Source organism: Pristiophorus japonicus, chromosome 10, assembly GCF_044704955.1.
Source record: "Pristiophorus japonicus isolate sPriJap1 chromosome 10, sPriJap1.hap1, whole genome shotgun sequence".
NCBI lineage: Eukaryota > Metazoa > Chordata > Chondrichthyes > Pristiophoridae > Pristiophorus > Pristiophorus japonicus.
The window spans coordinates 1,989,555-2,006,707 of NC_091986.1; the positions used below are offsets into that span (position 1 = coordinate 1,989,555).

Here is a 17,153-nt window from a genome sequence, read left to right on the forward strand (position 1 = left end):
GGGGTTTTTTACACACATTTACAATTGAATTAAAAGTCTTAAGTTTAGGTTCTGTCGTAGTTCAATGCCAATGAACAAAACGGATACTTCAAGAGCTGTATCTATTTATGTGCCACATTCAGGAATCCGGCCGCCGCGATTCTTTTTACACATTTACAGTGCTTCCTTTGACTTTTCGTCGTGTCGTGATGTGACTGCAGAAATGGAGCAGTTGTCTCCGTATACACACATAGGTTTCAACAATCGCTTCGAGTTGGTGGTCTGCTTTCCTTTACAGACAACAATCCCCCCCGCCCCCCCCCCCCCAAAAAAAAAGTTTTAAGTCAGTTCATAATTTGAGAGCAATTATTTGCGAAGTTGTTCATTCCAAGTGATCGCGTTGGCAAACTACCTCTTGTCGGGTCACTCGTTTCTGTTTAGCTTTTTTTTCACTTTTCCTTTAAAACAATACATGTGTAGTCTTGTTTTCAAATCAAAGGAAACTTTTCGCCTCCTGTCATAATGCAGCCGCATAGGCAGGGTAGGGTTCCAGCGCGGGCTTGCTCATGCCCGGGAGGAGGATGTAGGCGAGGGGTGGTTGCAGTCCTGAGGCCGGCCATGCGGTGCAGTTACACGGCAGCATGTAGCCGGGGTTACCGGGGGACGGGTGGCTGTGGGTGTGAGCTCCGCCGAATGCAGCGGCCGCTGCCGCCGCCCCGCTCTGGTAAGCCAGCGGGGAGGCGTACTGCAGGGAGGCCAGGGAGGCCGGGGAGATCTCGGTCATCTTGGAGCCCAGGTGGCTGGCCTCGAACAGCGAGTAGGGGTTGGCCGTCGCATGCGGGAAAAAGAGCCGGGCTTTCTCGGTGGAGCTGAGCAGGGAGTCGGGCAACACGCTGGCGGACAGGGCGGCAGACTTCAGCCCGTCCTGGTCGGCCAGGTAAGGCATGGGGAAGGCGAACTTGTCTTTCTTCAGCAGGGTCTTGGGTTTTCTCCGGGGCCGGTACTTGTAGTCGGGGTGCTCCTTCATGTGCAGCGCTCGCAGCCGCTTGGCCTCGTCAATGAAAGGTCTCTTCTCAGATTCGGTTAAAAGTTTCCACTCGGCTCCCAGCCGCTTGCTGATTTCCGAGTTGTGCATTTTGGGGTTCTCCTGAGCCATTTTCCTCCTCTGCGCCCTGGACCAGACCATGAAAGCGTTCATGGGGCGCTTAACGTGATCCGCCGGCTTGGACATGCTGACAACTCAAATCCGTCGGCTCACAAGCAGCGCTGCACTTGCCCAACTTCCGCGCAAACTTTCCGATCGGCGGACTCTTCTCGTCCCTTGTCAACAGATCGAAGTCATAATATTTCCGCGCACAAGGTGAGCAGGCGGGTTGTGAGGCCGGCAGCTGGCCGCCAGCTGTGGGCTGGGGTTGCTTGAAGCGGACTCGGGGCGGTGAGGACTCTGACTCTCTCTCTCCCGAGCACTTCTTCAGTTGTCTGGGGCTCCTTGGCGGAGCAGCGACTTAGTTGGGAATGAGGAACGTGTGCGGATCGCAGCAGACCAAGTGAAGCCAACTTCAAAGCAGGTAGACTCCGGGACATGCGCAGTCTTTCGCACGCAACCTCACATAATCACTAAGGCGTTGTTAATTAAATGTTTATCCAATCGCGGGCAGGTCAAGCACAGCCACAGGACTCTTTTAATATGTATACACAATTACTTTAATGGTTATATTTCTTTTATTTTTAAGGCCGGGCTGACAATGCCAGTAATATTTGACTTTGCTTTATTGTTTTACAAACTGTTGGCTCCCAGTGTAATTGTTAACTGCGCTGTTGTTCAGCAGGGTTATCAGAGTACCTGATCCCAAACTGATAACTGTTATCGGAAGCTATTATTTAACAAAACAGCCACAGTCATGCAGGAGTCGGAGATTAACTGTAACCATTACAGGCCGTTTATAAAAAAAATATCGGGTGGATTTGAAATATTCCAGGTGCAGTTTCTGTACTAAGAGGTAGCTTATGAAGAGATCGTGAGTGTTAGGATTTGACACACGTGTTTATAAATGTGGAAAATGTTGATATTAATAATAAACAGTGAATGTTGATGGTGAGTAAGTGATGATGAATGCGGAAGTAGCCGAGAAGGGAAGGAGTGTTCATTCCAACCGCGGTGCACAGGCTCTTGTCTAGGTCTGTGCAACTGTATCCAATCTAAAAACATCCTTTTGCTGCAACACACATTCAGAATAAAAATATTTCAAAAGTTTCCTGTATCAAACTTTAATCATTGTCAGCCTTTACAAAACAAAAATGTCCTCATTACTTGCCAACGATTTCAACATTCACTGTGAATTTTCACTGCTATAAAGCATTCCGTTTTATGTTGTGTTTATTAAACTCTCGGGAATTTGATATGGAATGTCACCCGCCATATTCAGTACTAATATATCTTTCCTCACAAACCCAAGAAATGTGACTGCGTCTCGCCTATATTTGTGTAGTTAAGTATGAAGTAACTGACGGTACCAACAGAAGAAACAAATACTTTTGGCATAGAACATGAATTATGGTGTGCAGGCCATCACTGGGGGCGTTCTAATCCTATTAGGGACATTAAACAGAATTGTTACATTGGGGGGGGGGCTCGGTCACTTTGCTGAAAAGTGACGGGCATAGAACCGAGGAGGGTGACCTTACCTTCCCAATTCATTTCAGATATAAGTTGTAGAAATGGGTTGCTGAAACATTTCAGCTCAGTGAGAGAGTAAGTTGGCTGGCAGCTTTACAAGTGTCTCCTGCGTGTTATTTCTGGCACCAACATGCAAGTCGCCCTTTTGCCATGAAATACTGTAATTATTTACAATTTCAAACCGCACATATATTATCAGATATATAATGCAGAATTTCACCTAGTGGAGATTTAAAAATTGTGCCGTGGATTATACTTACCGACAAAGAAAAGGTCATTCTGAATACGATGCAACACTGAGCTCTCAAACATGCTTAAGTAACTGTAATTTAGATAACATGTACAGACAAGAACTGTATAGTCATTTGGCGACTGTCATCATACAGAAAACATACAGAGTATGAAGGTGTGCTTCAATAAATGCAACATTCGCAGCATTATATAAATAATGTATATATTACTCAACATATGGAACTAGACTCTCATACTGAACACGTGTTTGAAATATTGTAGTAGATTAGCGAGATTATATATTTTAAAATATTGAAATAAAAGGGATAGAATTTGTTTTCAAAGGGATAAAGCATAAAGGCCCGTCAGCTATTCACAGTAACGCCTCTCCACACACCATTGTCAGAAAATACGAATCTTTAAGAAAAGTGACTCCTCTTGATCAACTCCATTGCTGAAATTCTCAGTCAGCATACACACTAGCTTGCATATTTTGGAGCTGCAGACACCTAGCAGTCCGCTATTTCACAGAAACTGATTTCAATTATTCAACCTGTTAAAATAATTTACTTGCAAGTACTGACGCTGTGGGATAGGTGGCTATTTTGCATGTTATTTTGACACTATTTCTGCGATCTGTCTTTGCGATGGACATTAAAGACTGGCTGGCATCTTGAGAAGATTAGGCTTTTACTTTTCTTATTTTAGTTTGTATTCAAAGCGTCTCAGTACAGTGTATGTCTGATCTGACAATCCGTGCATTGTGTGGAGAGCAGCACCACTCCCACAGCACATGTTGCCTATCCAATGCTGACAAGTTGCACCTTCAACCAGTTGATTTATGATAATCTCGATCTATTTTCTCGCTTGTCAGTTCTATAAGTAATATATAATCTGTAATTTTATTAAATACACAAAGGGGTTATCATAGAAACCCTCGCTACAAGACTTGTATTGCAGTACCTCGAACTTTTTGACTTTTGTGTTTTAATGTGTGTTTGATATGTGTGTGTGTGTGTCAAAGAGAGATCAAATATTTAAAGCCTTCAATGAATGCACCTGTGTGCACCAGAGCTGCCCTTTCGGGTGAGGGGGGGCTCCGGCCCACACAGTGTCCCGGAGCAGCAGCGTCCAGTTGGTGTCCTTGAGCCTGTTTGGTTTGTGGCCGGTGCTGCGGTGGGCCATATTTTACGGTAATGGCACAGGGTGCGTTTCGTGGGTGCGGGCTCCCACCGTTCCGCCTTCACCGTCACAACATTCAATAGCCACATTCGTAAGTTGTAAACTCCGTAAGACAAGGGCATTCATATTGTGCCTCCTCGAAATTAAAATCACCTTTCGAACCTTCCCCTCCATCAATATACAAGCTCCATTTTACAGAGCCTCTGCACCTATTGTGAGGACAGGTCTGGTGTAGGTGCACTTGTATTAACAATCACACTCCATAGTCGGATTTTAAATCTGCAATGACATAACAGTCCCTAACTACCCCACCCACTTTTTATACAGGCACTCCTTCACGGTCAGCACTTTGCTCCCCTCCGTCGGGTGACACAGGACATTGGCCATCTCGGCAATGCATTGGGTTCGAGGACACAGGACCTCAAATAGATCTCTCGGTGTTTTGTCAAAAATAATTAAGGCGGGCGAAATATTTTGAAACGCAAAAGGAAGGGAGAATATAATTTTAGTTCCATCGAAAATAAGGCCAATTTTTCCACTTGTGCGATATTTATAATTTATTGGGATTCAAACAAACTGACGTCGCCTTATTCGTATTGTAGCTAAATCCCGTACATTTTTATAAGCTGCATATTTCGTTTATTTGGAAACTATTCTCTTAAGAAAATGTACTGGCTGGAGAATGAACTCCTCCTTTGTACGTCTCGTGTATTATGATTCATACTTATACTATAATTGGCGTTTGATTTACTAAAGCTATTTAAGAAATACCCCTCTAATTCTGCACAATGCGTTTTAATAATAATTCGTATCCATCAGAAATTTTAGACATGTTTTTCTTGTTTCTCTTTCTGGTATTACCACTTGTCATGAACTGTCATGGAATGAAATGAAATGACCCTTGGCCTGTTTAATATGGACTTGGGTGATCATAGCGAACTAATTTCTGTGTCCAGAGTAATTATCTCCGACATGGTTAATTAAACTATCAATTCCGCGCCACTTTGCAGTTGTCATACACAACCACTTCGCCGCACGGAACTTCCTCTTTCATGGTGGCAATGTGACTGCCGAAAGGGGGGAGGGGGGGGGGAAGAGGGTCTGGCTTTAAGCTATCTGTGACTGGCAACTGTATACAGTATGAGAATGTGCTGGTGGCGTGTGGGAGATAGGACCGCTCGCCTCAAAACCCTGCCCCGTGAAACACCAACTCCTGGAAAGGAAGTTACCTATTTGAAATATGTCTCCAACAACGAACAAAAAAAGATGTTCAGAACCTGAGAGCCAGCGGCAATCTTTTGACCAGCAATCCCCACATTAGCAATGTTTACAGGAAAGCAAGCACTCAGCCTTTGAATCAGAAATGCAGCCGGGACATCAACTGACAGGGGTGGGGGAGAAAGCCGAAATGAGTATAAGCCCCCAATTATTTTTGTAAAGTTTCACAGTTCATGTTTCTTTTTTGACTCACATTTTGTCTGACACTCTGTTTAAAAATGCTGCATCGCATTAAGCGAACGCTCCCGCAACTGCAAAGTTTGGAGGGCGCGGGAGCAATTTGCTGGCAAAGTATCGAGCGGCAGCGCCTGTGTGTGTGGAGCCATGTAAAGCCACTAGCCGCCTCCGTCAGCCACAGTAACTGTACACTGCGCCCCAAAACCGCGGCTTGTGGCTCCCACTCTATTTTGTTTGTTTTGATTTAAAGGAGAGGGACAGAAGTAATAAGCCGAGAAAACCCAATCAGTTTGCTTTAATATGAATATTGTTGCTTTTACATATGTCAGACATGGAAACAACCTGTTTTACTGAATATGGTGAATACCAAAATAACTGTCTCATTGCTGCTTTCCCTTTTCTAAACAAAAGTGCCGAGATCAGCGGGAGTATAAAGGCCGATATTAATTCACCGTTTATTGCCCCCGTTTCCCCCGTTCTTTCACTCTCTCCCTTTCTTTCTTTTCTACAGCAGACGTAGAAAACGGACCTGAAAAGAACTTTGGTTTGGCGCGTTTATCCAGTCGAGGAGGTTTTGTGCCCGAACAAAACCCTGGATTGGGAGGTTTTGTGAGAGTGTTGTTTGTTGAAGTGGAGAAAGAAAACCCGGCAGCTTTTGCCTCATTGTGTGGAAACCAATCAGTGGTATTTGGAAAACTGTTAGCATTGTGAAGTTATTCTTGTCTTTTGTGAGCGGATTCTTTTCACAAGGTTTTTTTTCAGCCGATCCAGCTGGCCAGAATGAATAGCAGTTCGATGTGTACACGCTTTGTCCCGCTCGCCCTTCAAGTAGCCCTTATTGAATAGACTAAGTTGACACTGCATGACAGTGAAACAACATAATAAAAAATACATGAGCCGCTGAATAGGGGCAGGCGCATAAATAAATAAATGGGTGACCAAAACTGGATAAACTGAATAACAAAACGGTGAAAGGAGAACAAAAAGATATTTAACACGCTAGATTAGCATTAGAATGCAATCTACAAGCCACAACAATTGATGAATAGGTTTACCGGCCGAGAAAGAAATGGACTAAATGCCTTCTGAATAGATATGCTTTGCTGGATTGAATGAGAAAAGGTGGAGTTCGAGTTATGCAAATGAATGAGAGAGTGAGGGAACTTTTTTGAAAGACAGGAAAGCTCCCGCTCAGGATGTTGACTAAAACAACCCTGGCTATTATTTTTTTAACTGCCATGCACTAGTGATGAAACAACCTAATCGTATTGCAAGCTCAGCATTCCCCAGTGTTAACCAATCTTCCATCAAAATATCATTTAACCATCCATGTTTTAGTGCAGGGAAAATAGCATTTATTACTATGGAGACAGGAAAGTTGAAACTAACTCTATTAAAAGTAATGTAAGATTGACAGAAAGTTTGCTCAAAAAAAGCCACAGCACATATCAACAGTTGAATTGTCTTATCACAGCCACTGATTTGATCTAAATTTCCTAGTCCCAAAAGGGTATTATTGTGAGCAAATGCAATGTGCGAGTGTGTCAATCATACTAATGAATACGGGGCTTAAATGCTGGCGGTGAGATTTGCAGAGGGCTCACAGGTGGAGCACGCTCACTTGTATTGCAATTTACTATAGATATTTCCGTCACTGATTTTGGGAACTGGAAGAAGTTTGAAACCGATACATTATAATTCAAACCTTCGCAGAAAATAAAATATTAAAACCAAAGAAATAGCACAATTGTACCTGGGCAATTTCTCATTTATACTGATGGGGCAGGAAAGGCGGAGACTTGCGTTGGAGGGGGGGGGGGGGCGGTGGAGGGAGCGATTTGTCTTTATACCTCGGAGCAAGAACAGCAGGGCAGTTACACAATATTTTGTTTCATCATGGTTATTTTGTACAATAGCAGCAGGATAATATTTTTGTGTTGCAATGAGGTGCTATAATGTGACTTCACTCTTGATCGAATGAGACAGGAATAATAAACGATTTCCTAGTAAAATATCCTCTCGGAATGAGTGATCACAGTATGGTTGAATTTGTAATACAGATTGAGGGTGAGGAAGTAGTGTCTCAAACGAGCGTACTATGCTTAAACAAAGGGGACTACAGTGGGATGAGGGCAGAGTTGCCTAAAGTAGACTGGAAACAGAGACTAAACGGTGGCACAATTGAGGAACAGTGGAGGACTTTTAAGGAGCTCTTTCATAGTGCTCAACAAAAATATATTCCAGTGAAAAAGAAGGGCGGTAAGAGAATGGATAACCAGCCATGGATAAACAAGGAAATAAAGGAGAGTATCAAATGAAAAACCAAAGCGTATAAGGTGGCCAAGGTTAGTGGGAAACTAGAAGATTGGGAAAATTTTAAGCGACAGCAAAGAATGACTAAGAAAGCAATAAAGAAAGGAAAGATAGATTACGAAAGTAAACTTGCGCAAAACATAAAAACAGATAGTAAAAGCTTTTACAGATATATAAAACGGAAAAGAGTGACTAAAGTAAATGTTGGTCCCTTAGAAGATGAGAAGGGGGATTTAATAATGGGAAATGTGGAAATGGCTGAGACCTTAAACAATTATTTTGCTTCGGTCTTCACAGTGGAAAACACTAAAACCATGCCAAAAATTGCTGGTCACAGGAATGTGGGAAGGGAGGACCTTGAGATAATCACTATCACTAGGGAGATAGTGCTGGACAGGCTAATGGGACTCAAGGTAGACAAGTCCCCTGGTCCTGATGAAATGCATCCCAGGATATTAAAAGAGATGGCGGAAGTTATAGCAGATGCATTAGTTATAATCTACCAAAATTCTCGAGACTCTGGGGAGGTACCAGCGGATTGTAAAGCAGCTAATGTAACGCCTTTGTTTAAAAAAGGGGGCAGACAAAAGGCAGGTAACTATAGGCCGGTTAGTTTAACATCTGTAGTGGGAAAAATGCTTGAAGCTATCATTAAGGAAGAAATAGCGGGACATCTAGATAGGAATAGTGCAATCAAGCAGACGCAACATGGATTCATGAAGGGGAAATCATGTTTAACTAATTTACTGGAATTCTTTGAGGATATAATGAGCATGGTGGATAGAGGTGTACCGATGGATGTGGTGTATTTAGATTTCCAAAAGGCACTTGATAAGGTGCCACTCAAAAGGTTACTGCAGAAGATAAAGGTACGCGGAGTCAGAGGAAATGTATTAGCATGGATGGAGAATTGTCTGGCTGACAGAAAGCAGAGAGTCAGGATAAACGGGTCCTTTTCGGGTTGGAAATCGGTGGTTAGTGGTGTGCCACAGGGATCGGTGCTGGGACCACAACTGTTTACAATATACATAGATGACCTGGAAGAGGGGACAGAGTGTAGTGTAACAAAATTTGCAGATGACACAAAGATTAGTGGGAAAGCGGGTTGTGTAGAGAACACAGAGAGGCTGTAAAGAGATTTAGATAGGTTAAGCAAATGGGCTAAGGTTTGGCAGATGGAATACAATGTCGGAAAATGTGAGGTCATCCACCTTGGAAAAAAAAAACAGTAAAAGGGAATATTATTTGAATGAGGAGAAATTACAACATGCTGCGGTGCAGAGGGACTTGGGGGTCCTTGTGCATGAATCCCAAAAAGTTAGTTTGCAGGTGCAGCAGGTAATCAGGAAGGCGAATGGAATGTTGGCCTTCATTACGAGAGGGATGGAGTGCAAAAGCAGGGAGGTCCTGCTGCAACTGTATAGGGTATTGGTAAGGCCGCACCTGGAGTACTGCGTACAGTTTTGGTCACCTTACTGAAGGAAGGATATACTAGCTTTGGAGGGGGGCACAGAGACGATTCACTAGGCTGATTCTGGAGATGAGGGGGTTACCTTATGATGATAGATTGAGTAGACTGGGTCTTTACTCGTTGGAGTTCAGAAGGATGAGGGGTGATCTTATAGAAACATTTAAAATAATGAAAGGGATAGACAAGATAGAGGCAGAGAGGTTGTTTCCACTGGTCAGGGAGACTAGAACTAGGGGGCACAGCCTCAAAATATGGGGGAGCCAATTTAAAACCGAGTTGAGAAGGAATTTCTTCTCCCAGAGGGTTGTGAATCTGTGGAATTCTCTGCCCAAGGAAGCGGTTGAGGCTAGCTCATTGAATGTATTCAAGTCAAAGATAGATAGATTTTTAACCAATAAGGGAATTAAGGGTTATGGGGAGCGGGCGGGTAAGTGGAGCTGAGTCCACGGCCAGATCAGCCATGATCTTGTTGAATGGCGGAGCAGGCTCAAGGGCTTAGATGGCCTACTCATGTTTCTAATTCTTATGTTCTTATGTTCTTATGTATCATAATGTTCATGAAACACACAAAAAACCTTTTAAAGATAAAGTTCCTTTGAGATGGTTTAAAAACAATCTTGACGAAACATTCCAGTTTCTTTATAGAAAAGCAGGCATGTGATGTAAATCTTAAAATACACTGAAGAGAAATTGAGAGTACAGACGATGGAAAGCTGAAATAAATAAAAAAAACAAATACATGATGGAAAGACAGAACAAATGGCTCAGTGGGCAGCACTCTCACTTTTGAGTCAGAAGGTTATGGGTTTGAGTCCCACTCCAGAGACTTGAGCACATAAATCTAGGCTGACATTCCCAGTGCAGTGCTGAGGGAGCGCTGCACTGTCAGAGGGGCAATGCTGAGGGAGTGCTGCACTGTCAGAGAGGCAGTGCTGAGGGACTGCTGCACTGTCGGAGGGGCAGTACTAAGGGAGTGCCGCACTGTCGGAGGGGCAGTGCTGAGGGAGTGCCGCACTGTCGGAGGGGCAGTGCTGAGGGAGTGCTGCACTGTCGGAGGGGCAATGCTGAGGGAGCACTGCACTGTTGGAGGGGCAATGCTGAGGGAGCACTGCACTGTCAGAGGGGCAGTACTGAGGGAGCGCCGCACTGTCGGAGGGGCAGTACTGAGGGAGCGCTGCCTCTCGGAGGGGCAATGCTGAGGGAGCACTGCACTGTCAGAGGGGCAGTACTGAGGGAACGCTGCACTGTCGGAGGGGCAGTACTGAGGGAGCGCTGCAGTGTCGGAGGAGCAGAGCTGAGGGAGCGCTGCACTGTCGGAGGGGCAATGCTCAGGCAGTGCTGCAGTGTCGGAGGGGCAATGCTGAGAGAGCGCCGCACTGTCGGAGGGGCAGTGCTGAAGGAGTGCTGCACTGTTGGAGGGGCAGTACTGAGGGAGTGCCGCACTGTGGGAGGGGCAGTACTGAGGGAGCTCTAGACTGTCGGAGGGGCGGAAGTGAGGGAGTGCCGCAGTGTCAGAGGGGCAGTGCTGAGGGAATGCTGCACTGTCGGAGGGGCAATCCTTCGGATGAGACATTAAACCGAGGCCCCGTCTGCTCTCTCAGGTGAATGTAAATGATCCCATGGCACTGTTTTGAAGACGAGCAGGGGCGTTATCCCCGGTGTCCTGAGGCCAATATTTATCCCTCAATCAACATAACAAAAACAGATTATCTGGTCATTATCACATTGCTGTTTGTGGGAGCTTGCTGTGCACAAGTTGGCTGCCATGATGCCTATGCTTCAAAAGTACTTCATTGGCTGTAAAGCACTTTGAGATGTCCAGTGATCGTGAAAGGCGCTATATAAATCTAAGTCTTTTCATCAGCACCTGCAAAGAGAAAAGGCAAGTTAAAGTTTGGGCTTCAGGAGTCCTACAAAGTGGTTAATTATCTTCCCTTTTTCCGTTCTCAGAATGGTCTACATCCAAAACATTAAACTAAAACCAGGAAGAAAAGCTCGATCTATTACCCTCGACACAAAAGCAAAACACTGCAGATGCTCCAAATCAGAAATAAAAACAGAAAATGTTGGAAATACTCAGCAGGTCAGGCAGGATCTATGGAGAGAGAAACAGAGTTTAAGGCAATGATTTCCCCAACCTCGGTGGGTCCATGACAGGCGATGTGGATGGCGGGTCCCGACCTCGCTGCTGGCTCCAGCCCCCTGTCCAAAATGATTTTACGTTGATAGGGTTTGTTAAGCACGCCCAGCAAGTTCCCCGGCCAATTGAAGGGAACGGGTCTGATTATGTCATTCGATGATGCGTAATCAGCCGGTTACCTTAAAGGGACCATGCGCAAATTAATTTTGATAATTGTGCTGTCAGTGGTCTACAGCATTGAGGTGCTGCAAACACTGACACTCACGGCACAGAGGGGCACGGCTGCACCCAGGCTCTCCCATCACTCCCTCCAGATGCTTATGGAGGGAGTCACAGCACGTATGGAGGTTCTCTTCCTTTCCAACGGGCAGAACAGACCTCCCCAGGAGATCAGCGCAGTCTGGTTGCACATTGCACAGGAGGGCACAAGCAGGGATGTGGTCAGGAGGACCAGGCTGCAGTGGTGCAAACCCTTCAATGATCTCAGTAGATCACAAAACATTACTGCAAAGCCACACTCAACCTCATCCTGCTGTGTCACTCATCACATCCCCATCACTCTGCCTTCCCTACCCTACTCCTGCACATCCTTACTCACACCAACTGACCTTGCACCTCCACCCATCCCTCTCTCTCTATCTACATTATCACTTCCCCATCTCACAAGCCACCCCTCACACTCACCCTCATCCTTGTCCAATCACACCAACTAACAACACACAAGGGTAGGCACTTGGGTGTTTTGTGCAATGTTCATGTGAGGTTTCTGTTAATGTTGATTTCAAACATGGAAAACTTTATTTTCAGCACTTTGTGTTCTTGGACAGATTTGTGTGCACCTTTGGAAGTGGCTTAGTGAGTTGTAGTGAATGGTGAGACATAACGTTACCCCCCGCAATGGTGATGAGTGTGAAAGGAATGGGTTGGACATTGCAGGGATGCTTTATGGAGCTGGTGTGGGGTGGTGCCAACCTGGTGCATCATGTGGCAGTCAGGGTGTACAGTGTCAAGTGAAGTAAATGTGGCCATGGTGAGGCCATCCCTGGCCTCCCGGGCAGCAATGTGGTCGGGTGCTGATGCCCTGTGTCCTGTGCAGCATCAGGTGATTGCGGGGAAGGTTGGTGTTGTTGTTGGTGTTGCTGGTGTGCCTGGTACTGCTGGTGTTGGGCTGATTGTGGTCAGATTCTGAGGACCAAGGTGACAGAGTGAAAATGGTTCCCATCCTGATGGAATAGATACCAGTTGAAGGTGAGATGACAGAAGCAATCTGTGAAAGGTGAGAGGGGTTGCTGCAATAAGGTGAGCCTGGCTGGAGGGTTTGTTACAAAGACTTGCAGCCTGCGTAAAGCCCAATCTGTCTTCCGAAGGGAGAAACCAAAGAGTGTCTGGGTTTGGAAAGTGTGCAGGTGTAAATGCTGAGCTTTTGTACTAGTCTTCAAATGGTCACCAATCATCTGCTTCAGTGGCCACTCAACCTTCAATCAGATGAACAGATGGGTCTAGGAGCAGCATGAAATCCGTGGGCGAACTGGTAAAAAAAACATTTTCCCACCGACCCACCACCGATTGTGCTCGAAAAATACCCCTCAAAGTTGCAGGTCAATGACCTTTCGTCAAAACTGGAAAAAATTAGAGCTATAATAGGTTTTACGCAAGTGCAGAGGCACGGTAAGGGAGGTGGGGAGGAAAGAACAAAAGGGCTGATGGTGCAATGCATAAGGTGATGGGACCAGTAAAGATGGGTCTACAGGAGGTGTAAATGGCAATAATAGTTTTGGTCTACTTACCTAAGGAAGGATATACTTGCCTTAGAGGAAGTGCCACAAAGATTTACTAGCCTGATTCCTAGGATGGGGGGATTGTCCTATGAGGAGAGATTGAAGAGACTAGGCCTATATTCCCTAGAATTTAGAAGAATGAGAGGTAATCTCATTGAAATGGATAATATTTTAACAGTGTTGACAGGGTAGATGCTGAGAGGCCATTTCCTCTGGCTGGAGAGTGTTGAACTAGGGGTCAAAATCTCAGAATGAGGGCCGGCCATTTAGGACTGAAATGTGGAGAAATTTCATCGCTCAAAGAGTTGTCAATCTTTTTAATTCTCTACAGCAGAGTCATTGAGTATATTCAAGACACAGATCAGTAGATTTTTTGGATATTAAGGGAATCAAGGGATATGAGGACAGTGCAGGAAAGTGGAGTTGAGGTGGAAGATCAGCCATGATCTTATTGAATGGCGGAGCAGGCTCGATGGGCCGAATGGCCGACTCCTGCTCCTATTTCTTATTAATCAATCAATCACATTGTTTTGGAAGTCAGACAATATGCCTCCGAAGAAAATATTCTAACATGATTTGAAAATGGCAAGTTTTCTTGTAATGGGTAGAAGTGGTTCAATGGCACCAGTCTACTCAATCTCTCCTCATAGCCAAGGCATAGAATACAAGAGCAGGGAGGTTATGCTTGAACTGTATAATACACTAGTTAGGCCACAGCTCGGGCAGTGCATGCAGTTCTGATCACCACAGTACAGGAAAGATGTGATTGCACTACATAGGAGATTTACGAGGATGTTGCCTGGGCTGGAGAATCTTAGCTATGAGAACAGATTGGATAGGCTGGGGTTGTTTCCTTTGGAACAGAGGAGGCTGAGGGGAAATTTCTTCACCCGGAGGGTGGTGGAGGTCTGGAACTCACTGCCTCAAAAGGTGGTCGAGGCAGAAATTCTCACCACATTTAAAAAGTACTTGGATGTGCACTTGAAGTGCTGTGATATAGAAACATAGAAAATAGATTCAGGAGTAGGCCATTCTGCCCTTCAAGCCTGCACCACCATTCAATATGATCATGGCTGATCATGTATTTCAGTGCCCCATTCCTGCTTTCTCTCCATACCCCTTGATCCCTTTAGCCGTCAGGGCCATATCTAACTCCCTTTTGAATATATCTAACGAACTGGACCCAACAACTTTCTGTGGTAGAGAATTCCACATGCCTACAACTCTCTGAATGAAGAAGTTTCTCCTCATCTCGGTCCTAAATGGCTTACCCCTTATCCTTAAACTGTGACTCCTGGTTCTGGACTTCCCCAACATCGGGAACATTCTTAATGCATCTAACCTGTCCAATCCCATCAGAATTTTATATGTTTCTATGAGATCCCCTCTCTTCTAAATTCCATTGAATACAAGCTTAGTCGATCCAGTCTTTCTTCATATGTCAGTCCTGCCATCCCTGGAATCAGACTGGTGAACGTTCGCTGCACTCCCTCAATAGCAAGAATGTCCTTCCTCAGATTAGGAGACCAAAACTGTACACAATATTCAAGACCCTGTACAACTGCAGTAAGACCTCCCTGCTCCTATACTCGAATCCTCTCGCTATGAAGGCCAACATGCCATTTGCCTTCTTCACCGCCTGCTGCACCTGCATGCCAACCTCAATGACTGATGTACCATGACACCCAGGTCTTGTTGCACCTCCCCCTTTATCAATCTGTCACCATTCAGATAATATTCTGCCTTCCTGTTTTTACCACCAAAATGGATAACCTCACATTTATCCACATTATACTGCATCTGCCATGCATTTGCCCACTTACCCAACCTGTCCAAGTCACCCTGCAGCTCACACTGCCACCCAGCTTAGTGTCATCTGCAAACTTGGAGATATTACATTCAATTCCTTCGTCTAAATCATTAATGTGTATTGTAAATAGCTGGGGTTCCTGCATTGAACCTTGCGGTACCCCCAATAGTCACTGGCTGTCATTCTGAAAAGGACCCGTGACCTACAGGGCTACAGACCGAGAGCTGGAAAATGGGATTAGGCTGGTTAGCTGTCAGTCGGTCGGCGCAGACACAATGTGCTGAATGGCCTCCTTCCATGCTGTAAATTTCTGATTTTCTGATTCTCTGAAGACAAACCCAAAGGAATGCAACATCCCTACTGACAGCTGGGAGACACAACGATGGGCAGGCCTTGATGAGGTGCTGCTCTATTTGCTGTTGCTTCTCACAAATGCCTATGCAAGTTGAGTAGAAAGTGAGAAACCTGCAAAATCATCGAGTATCTGCCGAAACTGAGTAACTCTAACAGCCCATTCTACGCTGCAACCAGTATCAGAAGATTAAGGCTCATTAGTCATTGGAAAACTGACAGCAAGGTGTAAAAAATCCTATCATTGCATCCTCTATGATATAAGTGACAACTATGACAACAAAATTAATTGGCATTGGGATATACATGTATGTTTTGGTATATAATGATTGAAATATTAGTGAGTAGATTGGTTTCGGTAAACAATAATAATTTGGAATTCTGATGAAGGGTCTATACCTGAAATTTAAATTGTCTTTTCTCTGTACACACTGACAGAGCTGTTGTGTATGTCTCAAATGTTTTCTATTTATTTTAGATTTCCAGCATTTGCAGTTTTCTCTTTTTAGAAGAGGTTTGTTTGGATGCAGTGGTGTTGTGGATCGAAATGTGTTGTGTGCATGTTAACTTGTAGCTGTTGTCATTTGTTTTGACTTAGCAAAATGAATGATGTCGGCACTGGAGAATGAAATACTTTTCCAGTCTTTGCACTGTGATAGCGTTGAGCAATCCACACTGGTCAGGTGCAGAGTAAAGCTGTACATGGCCCCAGCAATGGGGACAACGCAACCTCTTCCTGCTCCAGTCCTTTGCCCACGCCAGCTATCCTTTTGAGATCGCTGAGTGAATGGCAATTATTACACATTTCTGGGTAGTTTTGTAATATGTATCTTTGGTCATTGGAAAGTAGGTCGATACTGCCCAAACTTATTTAATTTTGGACTTGTCTAAGTTCATCCTAGCAGCTCAAGCTCAATTCAGTTGAAGTTCCAGAATGAAAGGACATTGTACTGTACTAATCCAACCTGGCAACAATTCATGTCAACAATTCATCACAAGTTAGCATTAAATTGTTGTTGGAAATCTAAAATATCACACTGGTGCAGGGGGATTGTTGTTCTACAACTCGAGGCAAAGCATACTGCTGGAGAAGAATTGCAGGATCTTTGCTTTGTATCCAATTAATGCAATATATGACTTGTGGGAACTTGATGCTGACTCAAGGTACCAAAAGTGGAAAAAAAATTCTGTTCCCTAGCAATGACATTTGTCATCTCAATAAACACAAAAAATTAAACAATGGTGTTGACTCTGAGTTAATTCTGGAAGCTATTGAGATGTGTAAAAGTTGCGGACGATTTGCTTGAAAGGAACTTGTTGATAAGAGGCAACACTGACAACAGACAAAGCCAGGTTTAAATGCTCATGGTATCCAATAATGGCTCTTGAAGGAAAACAAAGCAACATTTGACTCTGTTGAGAATTCACTTTCAGAACATTTTGCAGAAGGACTAAATGAATTCTGGTTTAGGCCCAGATTTTACTCCAGCGAGGCATCGTTGGGTAGACTTTTTCTCTTGCCTTTCTGCTAAAGTTTTTCTCCCTATCGTTCTGGAAGTGCAAGTTGATAATGGCAACAGGGCATGTGGGACCTTGGTGAATGATGGGATCTTAACGAATGAGATTGAAAAATTGAGAAAGAAGCAGAGGAATGACTGAAAAGGGAACAGGGTGAACTCGATGTCAAATCAGGTACCGAAAGGGAAAGAAAGATTGGATGAAGAGATAGGGAAAAAAAAGACAGAAAGGAAAAATAAGAAAACATT

At 44.4% G+C, this 17,153-nt stretch overlaps 1 protein-coding gene across 1 annotated transcript; it reads right to left on the reverse strand.

Moving 5' to 3' along the window:
* Window positions 1-496: 496 nt before the first annotated feature.
* On the reverse strand, window positions 497-1,477 carry LOC139274684 (transcription factor Sox-21-B-like). Its single transcript, XM_070891363.1, has one exon. It carries the CDS (start codon window positions 1,208-1,210, stop codon window positions 497-499), a length of 714 nt encoding a protein of 237 aa, XP_070747464.1. The 5' UTR covers window positions 1,211-1,477.
* Between the last annotated feature and the right edge of the window lie 15,676 nt (window positions 1,478-17,153).